The 15119-nt window shown below is 56.4% G+C and overlaps 1 protein-coding gene across 4 annotated transcripts in view; it reads left to right on the top strand.

The window, feature by feature from the left end:
• Positions 1–15119, top strand: part of RAB11FIP5 (RAB11 family interacting protein 5) — a 37792-nt gene that overhangs the window by 18321 nt on the left and 4352 nt on the right. For 2 of the 4 annotated variants that reach the window (XM_027072196.2, XM_053200758.1), the window contains exons 2-4: positions 2795–3231; positions 3365–4064; positions 11759–13429. In XM_027072196.2, coding sequence (XP_026927997.2) covers positions 2795–3231; positions 3365–4064; positions 11759–13429 — 2808 coding nt within the window. Of the gene's footprint in view, positions 1–2794; positions 3232–3364; positions 4065–11446; positions 13430–15119 lie in introns of all 4 variants that reach the window. The other 2 variants (XM_027072195.2, XM_027072197.2) reach the window with 2 other exon arrangements.

Genomic DNA, 15119 nt, shown 5'->3' with positions numbered 1-15119 from the left:
TCTCCCAAAGGGGTGCAACTGCACGTGGCCTGGGAAGACGTTTTTTCATACAGAAGATGCCCCACTCCCAACCCGTTTATGTCTGTGAGAAGCTGAGAAGCTCGGGGAGCTGGTGCCGTGGGGTAGGCAGATTTCAGGGTTGGGGGTGACCACCATTGCACTGACTGAGGCATGTGGGGCGGTTGTAGGGTGTGTGGTGTGTGTATGTGTGTGGTGTGGGAGGGGTGTGTGGGGTGCAGTGTTGGGGGTGGTGGTGGTGGTGGTGGTGGGTGGGAGGGTGGGTAGTATGGGGTATATGTGGGTGTAGTATATGTATGTACTGCGGGACTTTGAGCCCTTCAGTGACCAATCTGACCATCTCTACCAGGTCTCATTGTACCTTCATGCTTGATTGGCTGGGTCTAGAATCCTAGGCTGGAAAACTTTTCCCTCAGAATTCTGAAGGCATGATTCCATATGTACCCAGTGTTGCTAGTGAAGATCCAATGTTACTCTGATTCCTGAACATATCAACCTGTCTTCCCTATTTGGAAGCTCCCAGGGTCTGCTTTATTTTATTTTATTTTATTTTATTTTATTTTATTTTATTTTATTTTAATTGTATTTATTTTAGAGAGAGAAAACGTGTGTGTGTGCACGAGTAGGGGAGAGGGGCAGAGGGAGAGAGACAGAGAATCTTCAGCAGGCTCCACCCTCAGCACAGAGCCTGATGCAGGGCTTGATCCCACGACCCTGGGATCATGACCTGAGCTGAAATCAAGAGTCAGACTCTCAACGTACTGAGCCACCCAGCCCCTGGGCTCTCCTTTTTATACCTGGTATTCTGAAACCTCACAGTGAGACCTGTTGGCTGGGTCTTTCTTTATTCATCGTGCTACGTGCTTATGGGCCCCTGTGTGCTGATGCTCATGTCCTTCAGGTCAGGAAAACTTTCTTGTGTTATTTCTCGCACTTTGTGCTCTCTGTTCCCTCCCTCTCCCCCCCCTCCTTTTTTAAATGTATACAGTTTTGTTTTTTTTTAAAGAACAGTTTTTGATTTACAGAAAAACAAATGGACGGTACAGGCAGTTCACATACACTCCCTAACTCTGATCCCCATCCCGTTCCCCATTTCCTCTGTTGTAACATCTCACATTAGTGTGGTACATTTGTTACAACTGATGAACCAGTACCAATATAATATTATTAACTAGAGCCTGTAGTTTACATTAGAGGTCACTCTCTGTATTTTAGATTCTGCGGGTACTGACAAATACATAATGACATGTGTTTACCATTACAGTATCACACAGAATAGTTTCACTGCCCTAAAAATTCCCTGTGAGTTGTTGATTTTCAGCTTGTTCAGCCTTTTTCCTGTCTTGTGGATTGGAGAGAGGCCTCTCAAGCCCTTCACACATGGAAGAAGACTCCCTCATCTTTCTTGACTCTCCAGTTACTTGGTGGTGAAACTCCTTGACTGACCTCCAATCATCGCCTCATCTTTGTTCTACTTTCTGGGAGATTTCCCCCAACTTGTCTGGAACACATCCTCTGAGGGTTGTGTTTAGCTCTTCTATGCTAGGGAGGTTAGACATTCTGGGTGTTGGTGTGAGAAAGGGGGCTGATTTTTAGTCACTCCTGTCTTCAGCCCTGCACCTGAACCCATCTTGGCGTCCCTACGTCCAGAACCTTTCTGGTTCAGTTTCTCTGCAGAATCTCTCTGCTCACATCTGTAGGAGATGGGACGGGGTATGGCCCGCTGAGCAGAATGGGAGAGGGATCTGGGTGGACCTCCGGGCAGACTCCTCGGAGTGCGAGTGGTCGGGAGGAGGATTTGGGCAGCAGAGGAAGAGCTCCGGTGCACAGCGCTCCCCTGTAGGGCGGGCTCCACCCATCCTGTGCAGTCCTCATGTGTGTGAGGGGTCTCTCTGGGAGTGTGTGGTGGGCAGAACATGGGCTTTGGAGAGGTGAAAACCTGGCTCTCGGTCTCCTCTGTCCTTCCTGGCTGCTTGTTCTTGGACGAGTTACTTTACTGCTGAGCCTTGACCTCCTGATGTGTAAAATCAGGGTGGCGGCCCCCACCCCCTAGGCGTGTTGTAAGGTGTGAGTGAGCGTCAGACGAAAACCCTTGTACTCCATTGTGGCACACACACGATGCTCAGCAGATGCGAGTGTTCCTTCCCTTCCCTGGGTCTCTTGAGGTCTCCTTGAGGCCACTTTATGCCATAGTGTCCCCCCCCCACCCCCCCACCCCCCGTCTTGCAGAGGTATTCCTGGTGGGGCTCGGATGAGTCAGTAAGTGACTGAGGTAGGGGTGCCTGTGTACATGTGTTCCTGGCCCTGGGCCTCTGGATGAGCTGTTTTTTCCTGGGCTCACTAGTGGCTTGGAGCAGAGCTTTGGCTGGGACTAGCCAGAGGAGATGATGTAAACAGGGAAAAATGTGAGTAGGTCTGTCTATACCAGGGGCCTGGAGGGTTAAGAGACCTCTCCACACCCAGTCTCACCCCTCTGGGCCTCAGAGTTGCAGATGTAGGCAGGGAGGGGGAAGAGGGGGGATCTCCGAGCTTCAGGGAAGGGGGATGGGAGGGTGGCATGGAGTGGTAACCGCTGCCCTGCCCAGTAACACCCAGGAGATTCCCCTACACAGGATGTGGTTTCCTTCATCATGGAAAAGCTGTAGATAGTTTCTCAGCTCTGCCTGTGGCTGGGAAGGCTGGGCCTGTGCGTCAGGGCAGGAGCCTATGGCGGTGGGGGGGGGGGGGCGGGCTCCTTGTGCTGTGACCACAGCTGCCTCCCACCCCCTTCCCGCAGGTGGTACAAGCTGCACTCCAAGGCGGGCAAGAAGGAGAAGGAACGTGGAGAGATTCAGGTCACCATCCAGTTCACTCGCAATAACTTGAGCGCCAGCATGTTTGACCTGTCCATGAAGGACAAGCCGCGGTCCCCTTTCAGCAAGATCAAGGACAAGATGAAGGGCAAGAAGAAGTATGAGCTGGAATCTGCCTCCGCCATCCTCCCAAGCAGCGCCCTGGAGGACCCTGAGCTGGGCAGCCTGGGCAAGATGGGCAAAGCCAAAGGCTTCTTCCTGCGCAACAAGCTACGCAAGTCCTCCCTGACGCAGTCTAACACCTCGCTGGGCTCGGACAGCACCCTGTCCTCGGCCAGCGGGAGCCTGGCCTACCAGGGCCCGGGCGCAGAGCTCCTCACACGCTCGCCCAGCCGTAGCAGCTGGCTGTCCACCGAAGGGGGTGAGTGAGGGCTGAGCGCCCCGGGGTGGGGGGTGGGGAACAGGGGGACAAGGAGGGTGGTGGGGGAAGGCCCCCCACCAGGAACCAGGGCTTCTCTTCCTGCTGCCAACCCCATGGGGTGCTTCCTTTTCAGGCAGGGACGCTACCCAGTCCCCCAAGTTGCTCACTCACAAAAGGACCTACAGTGATGAGGCCAGCCAGATGCGAGCGGCTCCACCCCGATCCCTTCTGGACCTCCAGGGCCACCTGGAAGCTGCCTCCCGCTCCTCGCTCTGTGTCAATGGGAGCCACATTTACAACGAGGAGCCCCAGGCCCCCCTGCGGCACCGCAGCTCCATCTCGGGCCCCTTCCCACCCTCCAGCTCCCTGCACAGTGTGTCTTCCCGGCCTGCTGAGGAGGGGACTCGGCCCGCAGATGACTCCGGGGGCAGAGGCAGCCGCAGCACCAGCAGCTCAGAGGTGCTGCCCGGACAGGAGGAGCTGAGCTCTCAGGCCAAAGTGTTGGCCACTGGGGCCAACCGCTCTGGAGAGGAAGAGGGGGCCCGGCTCCCAGAGGGAAAGCCAGTACAGGTTGCCACACCCATGGTGGCCTCCTCCGAGGCTGTGGCCGAGAAGGAAGGAGCCCGGAAGGAGGAGCGGAAGCCCCGGATGGGCCTCTTCCACCACCACCACCAGGGGCTGAGTCGGAGCGAGTTGGGGCGCCGTGGCTCTCTGGGGGAGAAGGGGGGTCCCACGCTGGGGGCCTCCCCCCACCACTCATCCAGCGGGGAGGAAAAGGCCAAGAGTAGCTGGTTTGGCTTCAGAGAAGCCAAGGAACCGACTCAGAAACCCAGGTACGTCCTTGGCAAAACCAGCTTTGCTCCTCGGGAAGGATGCTGGGGTATTTGCAGCCTGGACCCTGGGGCAGGGAGAATGGAGCAGATGGGGCCCTTGGGCAGGCTGCTGGGGCTCTGGCTTTGCATGGTTGAGTTGGGGGAGGGTGCTGTTTCCCTAAGCCAGGGCTTGGTGTTGGCACATGGACACAGGTGAGTTGCAAGGGCACAGCGCTTTGGGGGCCCTGTGGATTGAGGAGTCCAGTCTCCTGCTCATGGGTCTTGCTTCTGAGTTGGCACGCCTACCCCCTGAGGGAGGGGGAGAAGGGAAGAAAAGCAGGAAAGGCTATTTGTGTGAATTCTTTGCTTTCCAACTTCTACCTCTTGCCCTTTGGCCTCAAGGCCAGGAAGCTTTGGCAGGTGGAGAGGCAGGACGGGGCCTGTACCTCATACCCTCCACCTCCATCCCAGCTGTTCCCTGTTGGCTCTGTGACCTCTTCCCCCTGAGCGATGGGAGCCAAGTCATTGATGCCCCCCTCCCCAGTTATGCTCCTGGGCTGGCAAGGGGCTGAGGACAACTCCCTTAAAATCTGTGACCTACCTTCTGTCCTTGGAAGACTGTTAGGGCTCTGGCCCTCACTGTCATCCTTGGTCTTGGGGTATGGCAAGTGCTGATGGCTGTTCTGTTGTGAATGTGCCAAGTCCCACCCATGAGAGCGATGAGGGAGTCCTTGAGCTCAGGCTCTGGCAGAGCTCTCAGAAGGGTTCTGGTACTAATTAGGATTCTGTACCTGGTGCCACTGTGGGGACTGGTTTCCCACACATCCAAGGAATTCTCTGACACCAGCTTGATGTCTTACAATTCAACTCAATTCTGACACTATTTACTCAGAGATAGCATCAGACCCCACATAGGCTCAGTCCTACACGACTGACCTACAGGATTGACTCCCCCCCCCCCCCCGCCCACTTCGGATGCCTGTCACAAGTCCAGGTTGTCACCTGTGCTACTGACCAACCAGCTGTAGATCAGAGGTTCCAGTGACCATCTCCCCGCCCCCTTCCTTGGGTTTGGTTATTTTGCTAGAGTGGCTCACAGAACTCAGAAACACTTTGCTTACTAGATCGCTCTTTTATTATAAATGGCTATAACTCAGGAACAGCCTGATGGAAGAGATACATAGGACAAGGTAGGAAAGGGCGCAGGGCTTCCATGCCCTCTCCCAGCATGCCACACCCCCAGCATCTCCACATGTTCACTGGTCCCTGAAACTCTCAAACCCCATTCTTTGGAGTTTTTATGGAGACTTCATCACACAAGCGCTTATGATTAAATCATTGGCCGCTGGTGATCAACTCAACTTCCAACTCCTTTCTCCTCTGCAGAAATGAGGGTGAGACTGAAAGTTCCACCCTTCTGTTCATGGTTGATTCCGCTGGCAACCAGCCCCCATCCTTAGGGGCTTTTTAAGAGTCACCTCATCCACACAAACCCAGTTATGGTAGAAAGGGACTTGTTACGAATAACAAGATGCCCATTTCACTTTTATGGCTCTGAAGCATTTCAGGAACTGCAGACAAGAGACCAAATATTAAAAGATGCTCTTATTGCTTAGGAAATTTCAAGGGTTTTGGAAGCTATGAGCCAGAAACTGTGGATGAAGACCACATATATATGAGAAATATACGATTGGTCATTCAGATGACCAAATCGCCCACCCTGGCCCTTTGACTACTCCTCACTCTGACCATCAGAGGCTGCTGCATTGTCCAACAGGGTGTAGGGAGGGCCACCAGGCCTAGGTCCCAGGAGCAGATGTCCCCCCCTTCACAAAGGGGCAGGCCCTGGACAGGCAGTGTCTGTGGCAGCTCCAGCCAGTGTGGTCGGGCCGCTGTTTCTGCCCTCAGTGAGCCTGCCCCTCCCCTGTCCACGGGTCTGTGGGCAGGAGGTGGGGTGTGAAGGCTGGGCACAGTGAGGAAGGGTTGAGAGTGGGCCCTACAGCCGTTCCCCAGCAGAAGAGAGAGGACTCCTGCAGTCCTGGTTTTTCTCTTTCCCAGTGGAATTCAAGTCCACGGAGAAGGGCAGGGAGAGGGCTCAGGCCTGGCCGCCTGGCAGCCCCCAGGATGCCTCACACATGGACGGGCGGGGGTTGGAGCAGTCCCTGGGTGATGCTGCCCTCTGCATCCCCTGCTATAGGTATATCAGCTTCTGTCCCCGCTGCCCAGCCCCTACTCACCAGAGCCCAGGGGAACTGCTGGCCACCTGCAGCGGAGGGAAGATAAGGAAAAAGGGAATGGGCCTGTCTCAGAAGCCCAGGCTGAGCCTATAGCCCTGTGACAACTTAGAGATATTTATGGGTGGTAGTCTGGAAGGTGGTGGCAGGAGACCTGGGCAGGGCGTTTGCTGGGAGGAGCTAGGGTGCCTGGGTCAGATGGAACACAGACCATGGGCTCAGTGCTATTGTCTGTGGGGCATCTCAGGGCCTTTTCCAGGGCAGACAATTGCTCATGAGGTCATTTCTGTTCATGTGCCCAGGCTTTGGGCTCAGACCCCTGCAGGACATGACTTTGATGTTGTCATCACTCCTGCTTATAGCCTATTTTCCTAATCCTGGGTCTCTATGTCTCCCAGTGGCCCTTCAGAGTCCAGAGAAGTTGGCTCACTTATAGACATGAGGAAGCTGAGGTTTGTGCCCTTCTCCTTGAATTCTGAGCTTGTCCTCACCAGGATGGAGACCATCCAGGCATTTCTGCCCTTTGGAGACTCATTTGAGGGCATAGGCCACCAGAGCTGGCCCTGTGGCCTTGCATCCAGGCTGGGTGGGGTGGGAGGGCTGTTTTTTGGGTCAAGTGGCCTAATCTGGACAGGAGTGAAACCTGGATAGTGAGTCCGTCAGCATCACCCTGGCCCTGGGCCTTGACAGAGCCGGGAAGGTGGTCTGGAAGAAATGAGTGTTGGCACTTGCCCAGAGGGCTTGCTCTGGGCTTTTGAGGAGAGAATGAGGTCAGATACCCAGAACTGGAGTGACCAAAGGTAGCTTCAGGCCCCCAGTGGAGCTCCAGAGTCTGTCTACAGGCTCAGAGGTTCGGGGCACCTGTGCCCCCCCCCGGGGCTACCATTGCAGATTGCTGGGTGTTCCTCACTGGGAAGGGCAGCAGCGCCCTCTAGTGCTCCCACGTGGCACTGGTGCCCCAGGGAGAGGCCGGAAGCAGTACTACGGGTCGGATGTGCAGTCTCCAGAAAAAAAGCTTTTGCTGTTGGAGAAGCCAGTGGCTGGAAGAAAAGGAACAAGGGTATGAAGGGCTGAGAAGATGGTCCTCCTTTTCCTCCTGGCCTGGCCTGGCCCTTGCCTGCTAGGCCCATGGCTGTCATACTAGGCCCCTACCAGTGTGTGTGCCTGGGGGGCGATGGTAGTTGAGACTCAGCCCTGCTCACCAGCCCCGTGGTCGCCGTGTGTCTTGGGCTGCAGCATGAGCTCCTTACTGTGTGTTTGAGGACTGTCAGGAGTGTTCAACACAAGCGTGTTCAACCCACCAGAGCCAAACAGGGTTGTCTTTGTGTCTATCCCTCTCTGATCATTTAGAGTATAAGCTCCCTGTGGGCAGGCCACCCCGGAGCTCGCCCGCCAGGGCCCCTTCACACTAATCATAGAACCCTGTGTACAATAGGGGATCAAGTGCTGGATGCAGATTTTTTATTTTCATTTTTTTTTCAATATATGAAATTTATTGTCACATTGGTTTCCATACAACACCCAGTGCTCATCCCAAAAGGTGCCCTCCTCAATACCCATCACCCACCCTCCCCTGGATACAGAGTTTTTAAATTGGGGTCAGTGTGGTACAACATGGGAGCAAGTGTATTGTGGTGGCCTTTGGTGGTCTGTGCATCTGTCCCGGCCCCTAACCAGGAGTAGTGACACCGAGGTCCCGATGAGCTTAGAGTGTGCAGTGGCTGCCGAAAGCTGAGCGCCTCAGTGGCAGTCCGGGTGGGGTAAATGAGGGACATGATGTGTGTCCAGTGACCTAGAGTTAGTGTGGCCGTCCATCCTGTTTGTGGCTGTTTTCCTGGTATGGTTAATATTGCCCTTTTACTGTGTTAAAAACATTCTGGTTTGGAAGATAAATTACGTGGTCTCCCCACTTACAGCTTCCTAGGCCCCTCTTTGTCACCCCATTGTGCTCAGGTGATGGGAGAGGATACATACGCCCCGTCTATTGGACACCTTTCCTGGGCATCAGGCATCAGTCTCAGGAGGGTGCCAGGAGATCGTGCCTTAGGAGGGATGGCTAAAGGGCTTGTTGGCTGGGCGTGTATGCCTCGAAGGCTGGCTTTGACCTTTTGGGGGACTGCCTGGTGGAGAGCCTTTGCAGATCCACATGCCACCTCTGGGACCAGTGTGTGGAAATAACAAGGACAACGGCTCATCTCAGCCTAAGGAAGGGCTGTCCGCCAGTGAAACTGACCTCCAGCTACAGAGGTGGCCTGGTGATGCAGTAAGTTGCCCAGCAACGGCAACGTTTAAGTAGAGGGGCTGTTAGAGAGAAGGGGGGATGTCAGCATTAAGGGGCGGGTTCCACCAGTTGTCCTAAGTTTCCTGCAGGCCCTAAAGCTTTATTCCCTCAGATTACTGGGGCAGAGACATTTGGACCTCTGATTTCTTTCCCCAACTTTGTTCCTAGAAGACAAGACAAGTCAGCATATGTTGAAGTCCCCTCTGCATGGTGCGGGCTGGCACCGTGGGTTCTGGCCTCAGAGCATAACCTGGGGAGATAACCACATGTGGGGGTGCGTCTGGTCTGTGCCAGATACAGTGGCAGGGAGAGGAAATTCTAAAGTGAGAACCCTCAGAGTGTGCATCTGGGGTGGAGCAAGGGTAAGGGAGAGGCGGGGGGGAAGGGGAGGGGGTGTTACTGGGTGGGAGGGTTGGATGGGATGTTCTCACAGGTGCCGCCAATTCTTGGGAGCCTGCTGGGCCTGGCACTAGGAGTCCCATCCTCTAGGGAGAGCCCTTTGGTGGTTCCATACCAACGGGTTTGTGTGTACCTCTGGGGAGCCAGTGGGGGAGGGTGCTAGCCTAGCCTGGGGCTCTGGGCCTCCTGCTCTGCCGTCTCCTGCCCTGCGGTTCTGACTGCCAGCCAGACTGCGATGAGACCACAGGGGTGAGTGGGGCCAGGCCAAAGCTGAAGGGACTGCAGAGCTAAGCTAGGTGCTTTTAATGTTGATGGAGCTCTCTTCCTTCAGACCCCTCTGGTCACTTGTCACGAAGGGGACTGGAGAGATCCACTGAGGTGGCTCAGAGTAGCTCTGTTCCTGGGGGCTGACTCCTGCTGGCACAGTTGGACTGTGTCTGGTATGGGTGCTCCAGCTGGGGGGCAGGCTGAGGGCAGGGCCTTGACCCACGTGGTGGTACGTTGCTCTCTGTGGTCCCCTAGGTAGGCACCTGCCTGGGGCCTGCTTAGAATGGAGAAGGGACGTTTGTGGGGCTTGGGACTCTGGGCCCAGGATTTGCCCTCTTTTGGTATCTTCACCATGTCAGGACCACAGAGGTAGAGCCGTGCTGGGAAGCCTGGTGGGTTGGGAGTCGATGGGACTCTCTTACCCTCCACCCCACACCCAATCTCTAGGTGATAGTATGAGGCCAAGAAGCCACACTTGGATGGGGAGTTAGTATAGGGCAAAAGAATAAGGAGAGTCTCTGGAAGCTGGATTCTTAAGAGAAGCCCAGAGTTTTGGACCTGGCTGTGCCCTGCCAGTGTGGCTGGGATCACAAACTCACAGACTGTCTTGCAAAGCCCACCTTTGCTGCTGGTTGAACTGGATTCTTTCCCGTTGCTTGCTCCCCATGTTTGTGGACAAGCCGGCCCTGCCTCTGCCCAGCTCTCTCTGGGCCCTGGGTTCCCAGAAGAATCCTGGTGAACTCCAGACTAACCGGCTTCCTTCCATAGGTGCCCCTCCCACCCCAACCTGCGTTCCATATGAGCTGGCTGGTGAAACCTGGCTTCTGCTCCTCAACCACACCACCTCCTGCCCCTGTGCCTGCCCCCAGTGTTTCCCTGGGGAAAACAGCAGCTTGAGTGGAGAAGATGGAGACATAGGAGTTCCCAGGATGATCACCTGAGCAGGGGCCAAGGAATGGGGGTCTTGGGGCTTCGACTGGGGGCTGGAAGATGGGACCCAGGCAGTAGGCGAAGCCACCAAGGTCTGGGCCTGTTAGGTGGGCTCAGCTGCCAGGCAGCTGTAAACCACTGTCAGAGTCCTGAAAACTGGGGTGTGGGCCTCCCCTTTTTACCTGCACTGCCTTTCTGGTTTTCTGTCTCCTGGGCTGTCCTGGAGAAGCCATGAACTCAAGTTTCGGAGTCTGCCCCAGCCCACACCCCTACAGTCATCTGTGCACCATAGGTAAGGTGCAGGTGCAGGTGGTGCTCCCTCCCGGAGAGGACCCTGGAGCGGACACCTGGAGGCCAGCAAGTGTTCGCCGGTGTCCGTGGGAGTGGAGGTTCACTGCCACAGGATGGATTTCCCAGGGGAGCCGGCAATCTCTCTCTGTGTGGGGGACCCCAGAGGGCCCCTGGTGACACTCAAGAGTTGCTGCTACTGCCGCCTTCCAGTCTTTGTGTCCTGAGCAGGGCTGCTCTCAAGGCTGGCCTGTGAGTGCCCTTGGTGATGGGCACCCTCTGCAGGGTGCTGGGCCATGTGGATGCCTGACAGCAGACATCCTCAGTGATGTCTTGCTGTCCATCCAGGCAGGTTATGGACCTCCCTCCCCCCGCCCCCCCCCAAGAAACGAGAGGGGTGGGTTCTTTTTTATTGACATCTTACCATGCCTTGATGACTGCCCCATCATTACCTCCTATTGCTGCAAGAGGTCAGCAAAACACATCTGCTTCAGCGGTCTGAATTCCAGGCGCCCTGCCGGGTTCTATTAGCAAGGGCTTTACTTCACCCAGCCGGATCGCTAAGCCTGGCCTTTCTCTGGTCTCCTCATCCCCTCCAAGCACCTGGTATTTCTTTCCTCTCTCAGTCCTTAAAGGGATATAGGGTGCTTTCTGATTGGTTCTGTAGGCATAAGTCTGGTGTTGAGTAGAAACTTCAGCATATGGACCAGTGAAGAACACTTGGTTTTGGCTGGAATCCTGTCTGTAAAACGGGATTATTATTACTCTCTGGGGTTGGCATGAGGTTTAAATGAGCTCTGTCCAGCATCTTCCTCCTTGGGCAGCACCTAATAATGTACCTGTTAGAGTCTTCCCTTTGTCCCCTGGCTCACATACCTGAACCCAGGTACCAGGCATGTGGTACCTTGCCCAAGGCAGGTGGGGGGCAGGCGCGTGGTATTCAGCAGGGGCGTTTCCAGTCTTGGCATTAACCAGGAGGCTCACGGTTTTGTCTCCCTCCACAGCCTGGACGTGTCTCCTCAGGTAGAACCTGACCCAGCTGCTCTTCCTCACCACCTCCCCTGCTCCCCCTGTGCTACGGCCCCCCCCACTCCTGCTCCCACCGCTGCTCCCATGCTAAGCACTAACCTTTTTGCAGCCGCCTCCCCTGCTGCTGCCACTGCTGCTGCCGCCTCCGCCGCCCCTGAAGCCACCCCATCTGGATTCTTGGGTCTCACCAACCCGTTCCTCACCTCCATGCAGAGCAACCCTTTCTTCGAGGAACTCATAGCCGACATAGCACTAAACTCTCCTTCACCTGCTCCCTCTCTCCCCAGTGCCTCCAGGGCCAGCCCCACCCCCCTGGCCTCCCCTGGGAAAGCCCCGCCTGAGTGGGACGACACCTTCAACGTCTTTGCTGCCAGCAGGCTGCGTCCAGAGGCCAGGAGCAAGATCCTGGCCCCTGCAGGAGTGGGGCTGGAGGTGACTGGGCTGCAAGACCAAGGCCGTGGGGCCATGACAATGAAGGCAGCTGAGCCCCGGGGGGACCCTGGGGGAGGAGGAAGAGGTGGGAGCAGCGTGTGGCTGGAGCCCAGGGTTCCTCTGGACTTGGGACTGGACCGCCAGAGCAAGAGCACAGCTGACCTGGGGCCCCTTGGGTCGATAGGGGCCTGCCTGCCCTCTACGTCAGCCCAGCTGCACCCGAGAGCCTCAGACTCTGAAGCAGACAGGGAGCCACCAGCCCCAGGAGGGGAAGCAGGGCAGAGTCCAGCAGACAGTGCGACGTCTCTGTTTAGCTCCCCAGAAGTGATCAGTGTGTGGGAAAGACTGCCTGGCCCAGACGACGCCCCTGAGGGCAAGGACGAGGCATCCCAAGGCGAAGGCCAGCTTTTGCATGAGCTCAATACAGTGGAAGATTCATGGCCTTGGGATGTGGTCACCATTTCTCCTGCAGCTGAAATGTCTTCACCGGTCCTGCGGGGAGAGTCTGATGAGCTGCCTCCTCCCCAGATGCAGCCAGAGTCACCAGAAGCTGTGAGCCCCAAGGGGAGTGAGGGGCCTCCCCCACTGGAGCTGGAGCCAGAGCCTGAGCCAGAACCCAAACCTGAGCAGGTGTTGGACAAGGAACTGCAGCCCAGCAGGCCACCTCCCAAGCCACCACGCCTCTTCACACCCTCAGATTCTCAGGAGGAGGAGGAGGCGGCCACGGCAGCTGCTGCAGGGGGGCTGAGAAGCAGGGGGGCAGAGACTGGAGGAGAAGACGACCTCCCAAGCATGCTGGTTGCTGGTCCACAGGAGGCCAAGGAGGAGGGCGAGGCCCCTGGGTCGGAGTCTGACAGCCATTCTTCCAGAACCCTGCTGAGTGGGCCAGGCCTGGAAGACGTAGTGGAGGGTGCCAGCCCTCCTGTGTCTGGGCCCTACTTATCCCTGCCCACTAGCTGCCCTGAGGGTCCTGCCCCCATACCCCATTACTCAAAGAGCTTGGCTCCTCAGAGTCAGCAGATCCGGGAGGCTCCAGAGAAAGGAGGGAGCCCTGAGGGTCCTGAGGCCCAGACCCAAGGACCAGTGGGAGAGGGGCTTGGGCCCTTGCCCGGCAGCTCCCAACACACTGACCTCTGGGCGTCAGAGGAGGATGCCTTGAACCCCTTTTTGTCTCAGGGGAACCAAGACCCCCCCAGTCTCCCGTCCACATCCCCTCCAGGGTCCAGGGAATCTTCCATCCTCTCTGGTCCAGAAGAGCTGCCCACGCCCCCAGAGCCTGCTTTTCCACCGCCCCCTCTCCCGTCCTGGGCCGGCCACCGCCATGGGGAGCCCAGCCCTCCATGCTCTCCTCTGCCTGGAGCTCGGCCCCTGACTTCTTCCTCCCCACCCCCTGGGGAGCCAGCCTCCTCCCCTGGGGGCTCCCCTGCCCCACTTGGGGAGGACCACGCTGCAACCACCCCAGCCTCCCCGCTTGTGCTTCTGCCCTTGGAGACACGACCAGCTGAGGAGCCACAACCCAGTGCCAGGTGAGCGGTGAGCTGCCACCCTGAGAATACACTGCAGGAGGAGATGGGTGGAGGGGGGCAAAGCAGCCCAGGGGCTAGGATGTTCACATTCCAGCCTCAGTCCTTCCAGGGGCAGATGAAGGGCTCCTTTACCCTGAAGCAGGATAGGGGAGGCTTTGAAGAAAGGAGCCCTTCTGTGGTACCTGCTCTGAAGCTGTCTCCTCCTTGGATCCTCGGGCAAGCAGAGGTGCAGGGGGTGAAGAATGGAGTGGGGAGAGCCAGTGTGGGCTGGCAGGGGAAGGGGGATGAGAGTTCAGGCATTCAGCTGCAAGGGAAGCTGGGTACTTGTCAAATGGGGGCCACATCCTCTGCAGCAGGCCCAGGGGAACAGGCTGTGGGAGGCAGAGAAACAGAGGAGGGACCGATACAGAAGTCCGTCGGAGAGAAAGCCCAAGAGCTATTTAGAGGACAGAAGAAAAACAAAAATACTCCCTCACTCAGAAGAAAGGGTCTGTAACCCCTTCAGGTGCCTCATTGGTTTGTATCTGTGCCTTTTCAGGGGGTGGTCCTGATGTGCTTAGGACTGTGCGGAGTGGACACTGGATGCCTGTGTGACTGTGGTCACCGTGGCATTGGCCCGTTTGGGGAAGAATGATGAGGCTGTGACCTCACCAGGTTGACTGGTGCAGGGTGACCAGAGCTGAGGTCTGGAGACACAGATCACTTGGGGTCAATGAGGAGCAGTGAAGTCCAGAAGGATGCTAGTGCTCTAGGAGCCCTGAGTGAAGAAGTGGAGGGAGTAGAGGAGGCTGCTTTTTCTGCTGAACAGAGCAGGGTGAGAGTTTTGAGGAGCAGGACGGGCTCCTGGACTAGGGCCCCCAGCCTGCTGGCTCATACATTTAGTCTTCCGAATTCACTGAGCATCCACTGTGTGTCAGACACTAAACAGAGATCAAAGACATGCCCGGAGAGTTCCCAATCCAGTGAGCAAGACAGAAATGCACCCATGAAGAGCTGGCCTGTGGGGCCCATGCTGATGGAGGAGAAGTGGGAGGGAAGGAATCTGGGCTACCCTTGACTGCTGTTCCAGTGGTAGGTGGTAAGGGAGAGGGGGTGGTTACAGCTTCCTTGCTCTGATGACAGTGTCCTTACCTGGCCCTACTGTATTCCAGCCTCACTTCTAATTATACTCACTACCTTTAGGAAGCTTTATTCCCTTCAGGGCTGCCTTCATGTCGAACTCAGCATGTTCCTTCATCATGAAGTAGATGGGCCAAGTAGAGCTATCCCCATTTCTCAGATGAGGAAATGGGAGTCCTTGAGAGCTATGGGGTCCAGGGTCCCTCTGATGTGTGGGGGCAACCAGATTGAGAGCCCAGGACCCATTCAGGGTTTCTTTATGCCACCCCTCCCCAGGCACAGCCCATAGGTAGCATTAGAGCGGCTTTTAAGTTCCCATCCCTAATGCAAACTCTTAGGTGGGAAGAGATAGGTTGTTTACTGCTATCTGCCCCTTGCCTGGCCTCTCTACCACTCTTCCCAGGTTGTGAGACTGAATCCATGGCCCTATCCTGAGTAGCAGAGTTGACTTCTCTGGGTCTGGGCACTCCTTCCTCCAATGGAGCTCAGGGCCTTGGGCTAAGCCATTTTGCTTCCTACTTCTGAACAGTCCAAATTCTGGGGGCAGGTTAGTTGATTTGAGGGCCTGCTG

This window comes from Acinonyx jubatus, chromosome A3 (genome assembly GCF_027475565.1).
Source record: "Acinonyx jubatus isolate Ajub_Pintada_27869175 chromosome A3, VMU_Ajub_asm_v1.0, whole genome shotgun sequence".
Lineage (NCBI taxonomy): Eukaryota > Metazoa > Chordata > Mammalia > Carnivora > Felidae > Acinonyx > Acinonyx jubatus.
Note: the sequence above shows the minus strand (reverse complement) of the source record. Positions and strands in the feature narration are given on the sequence as shown.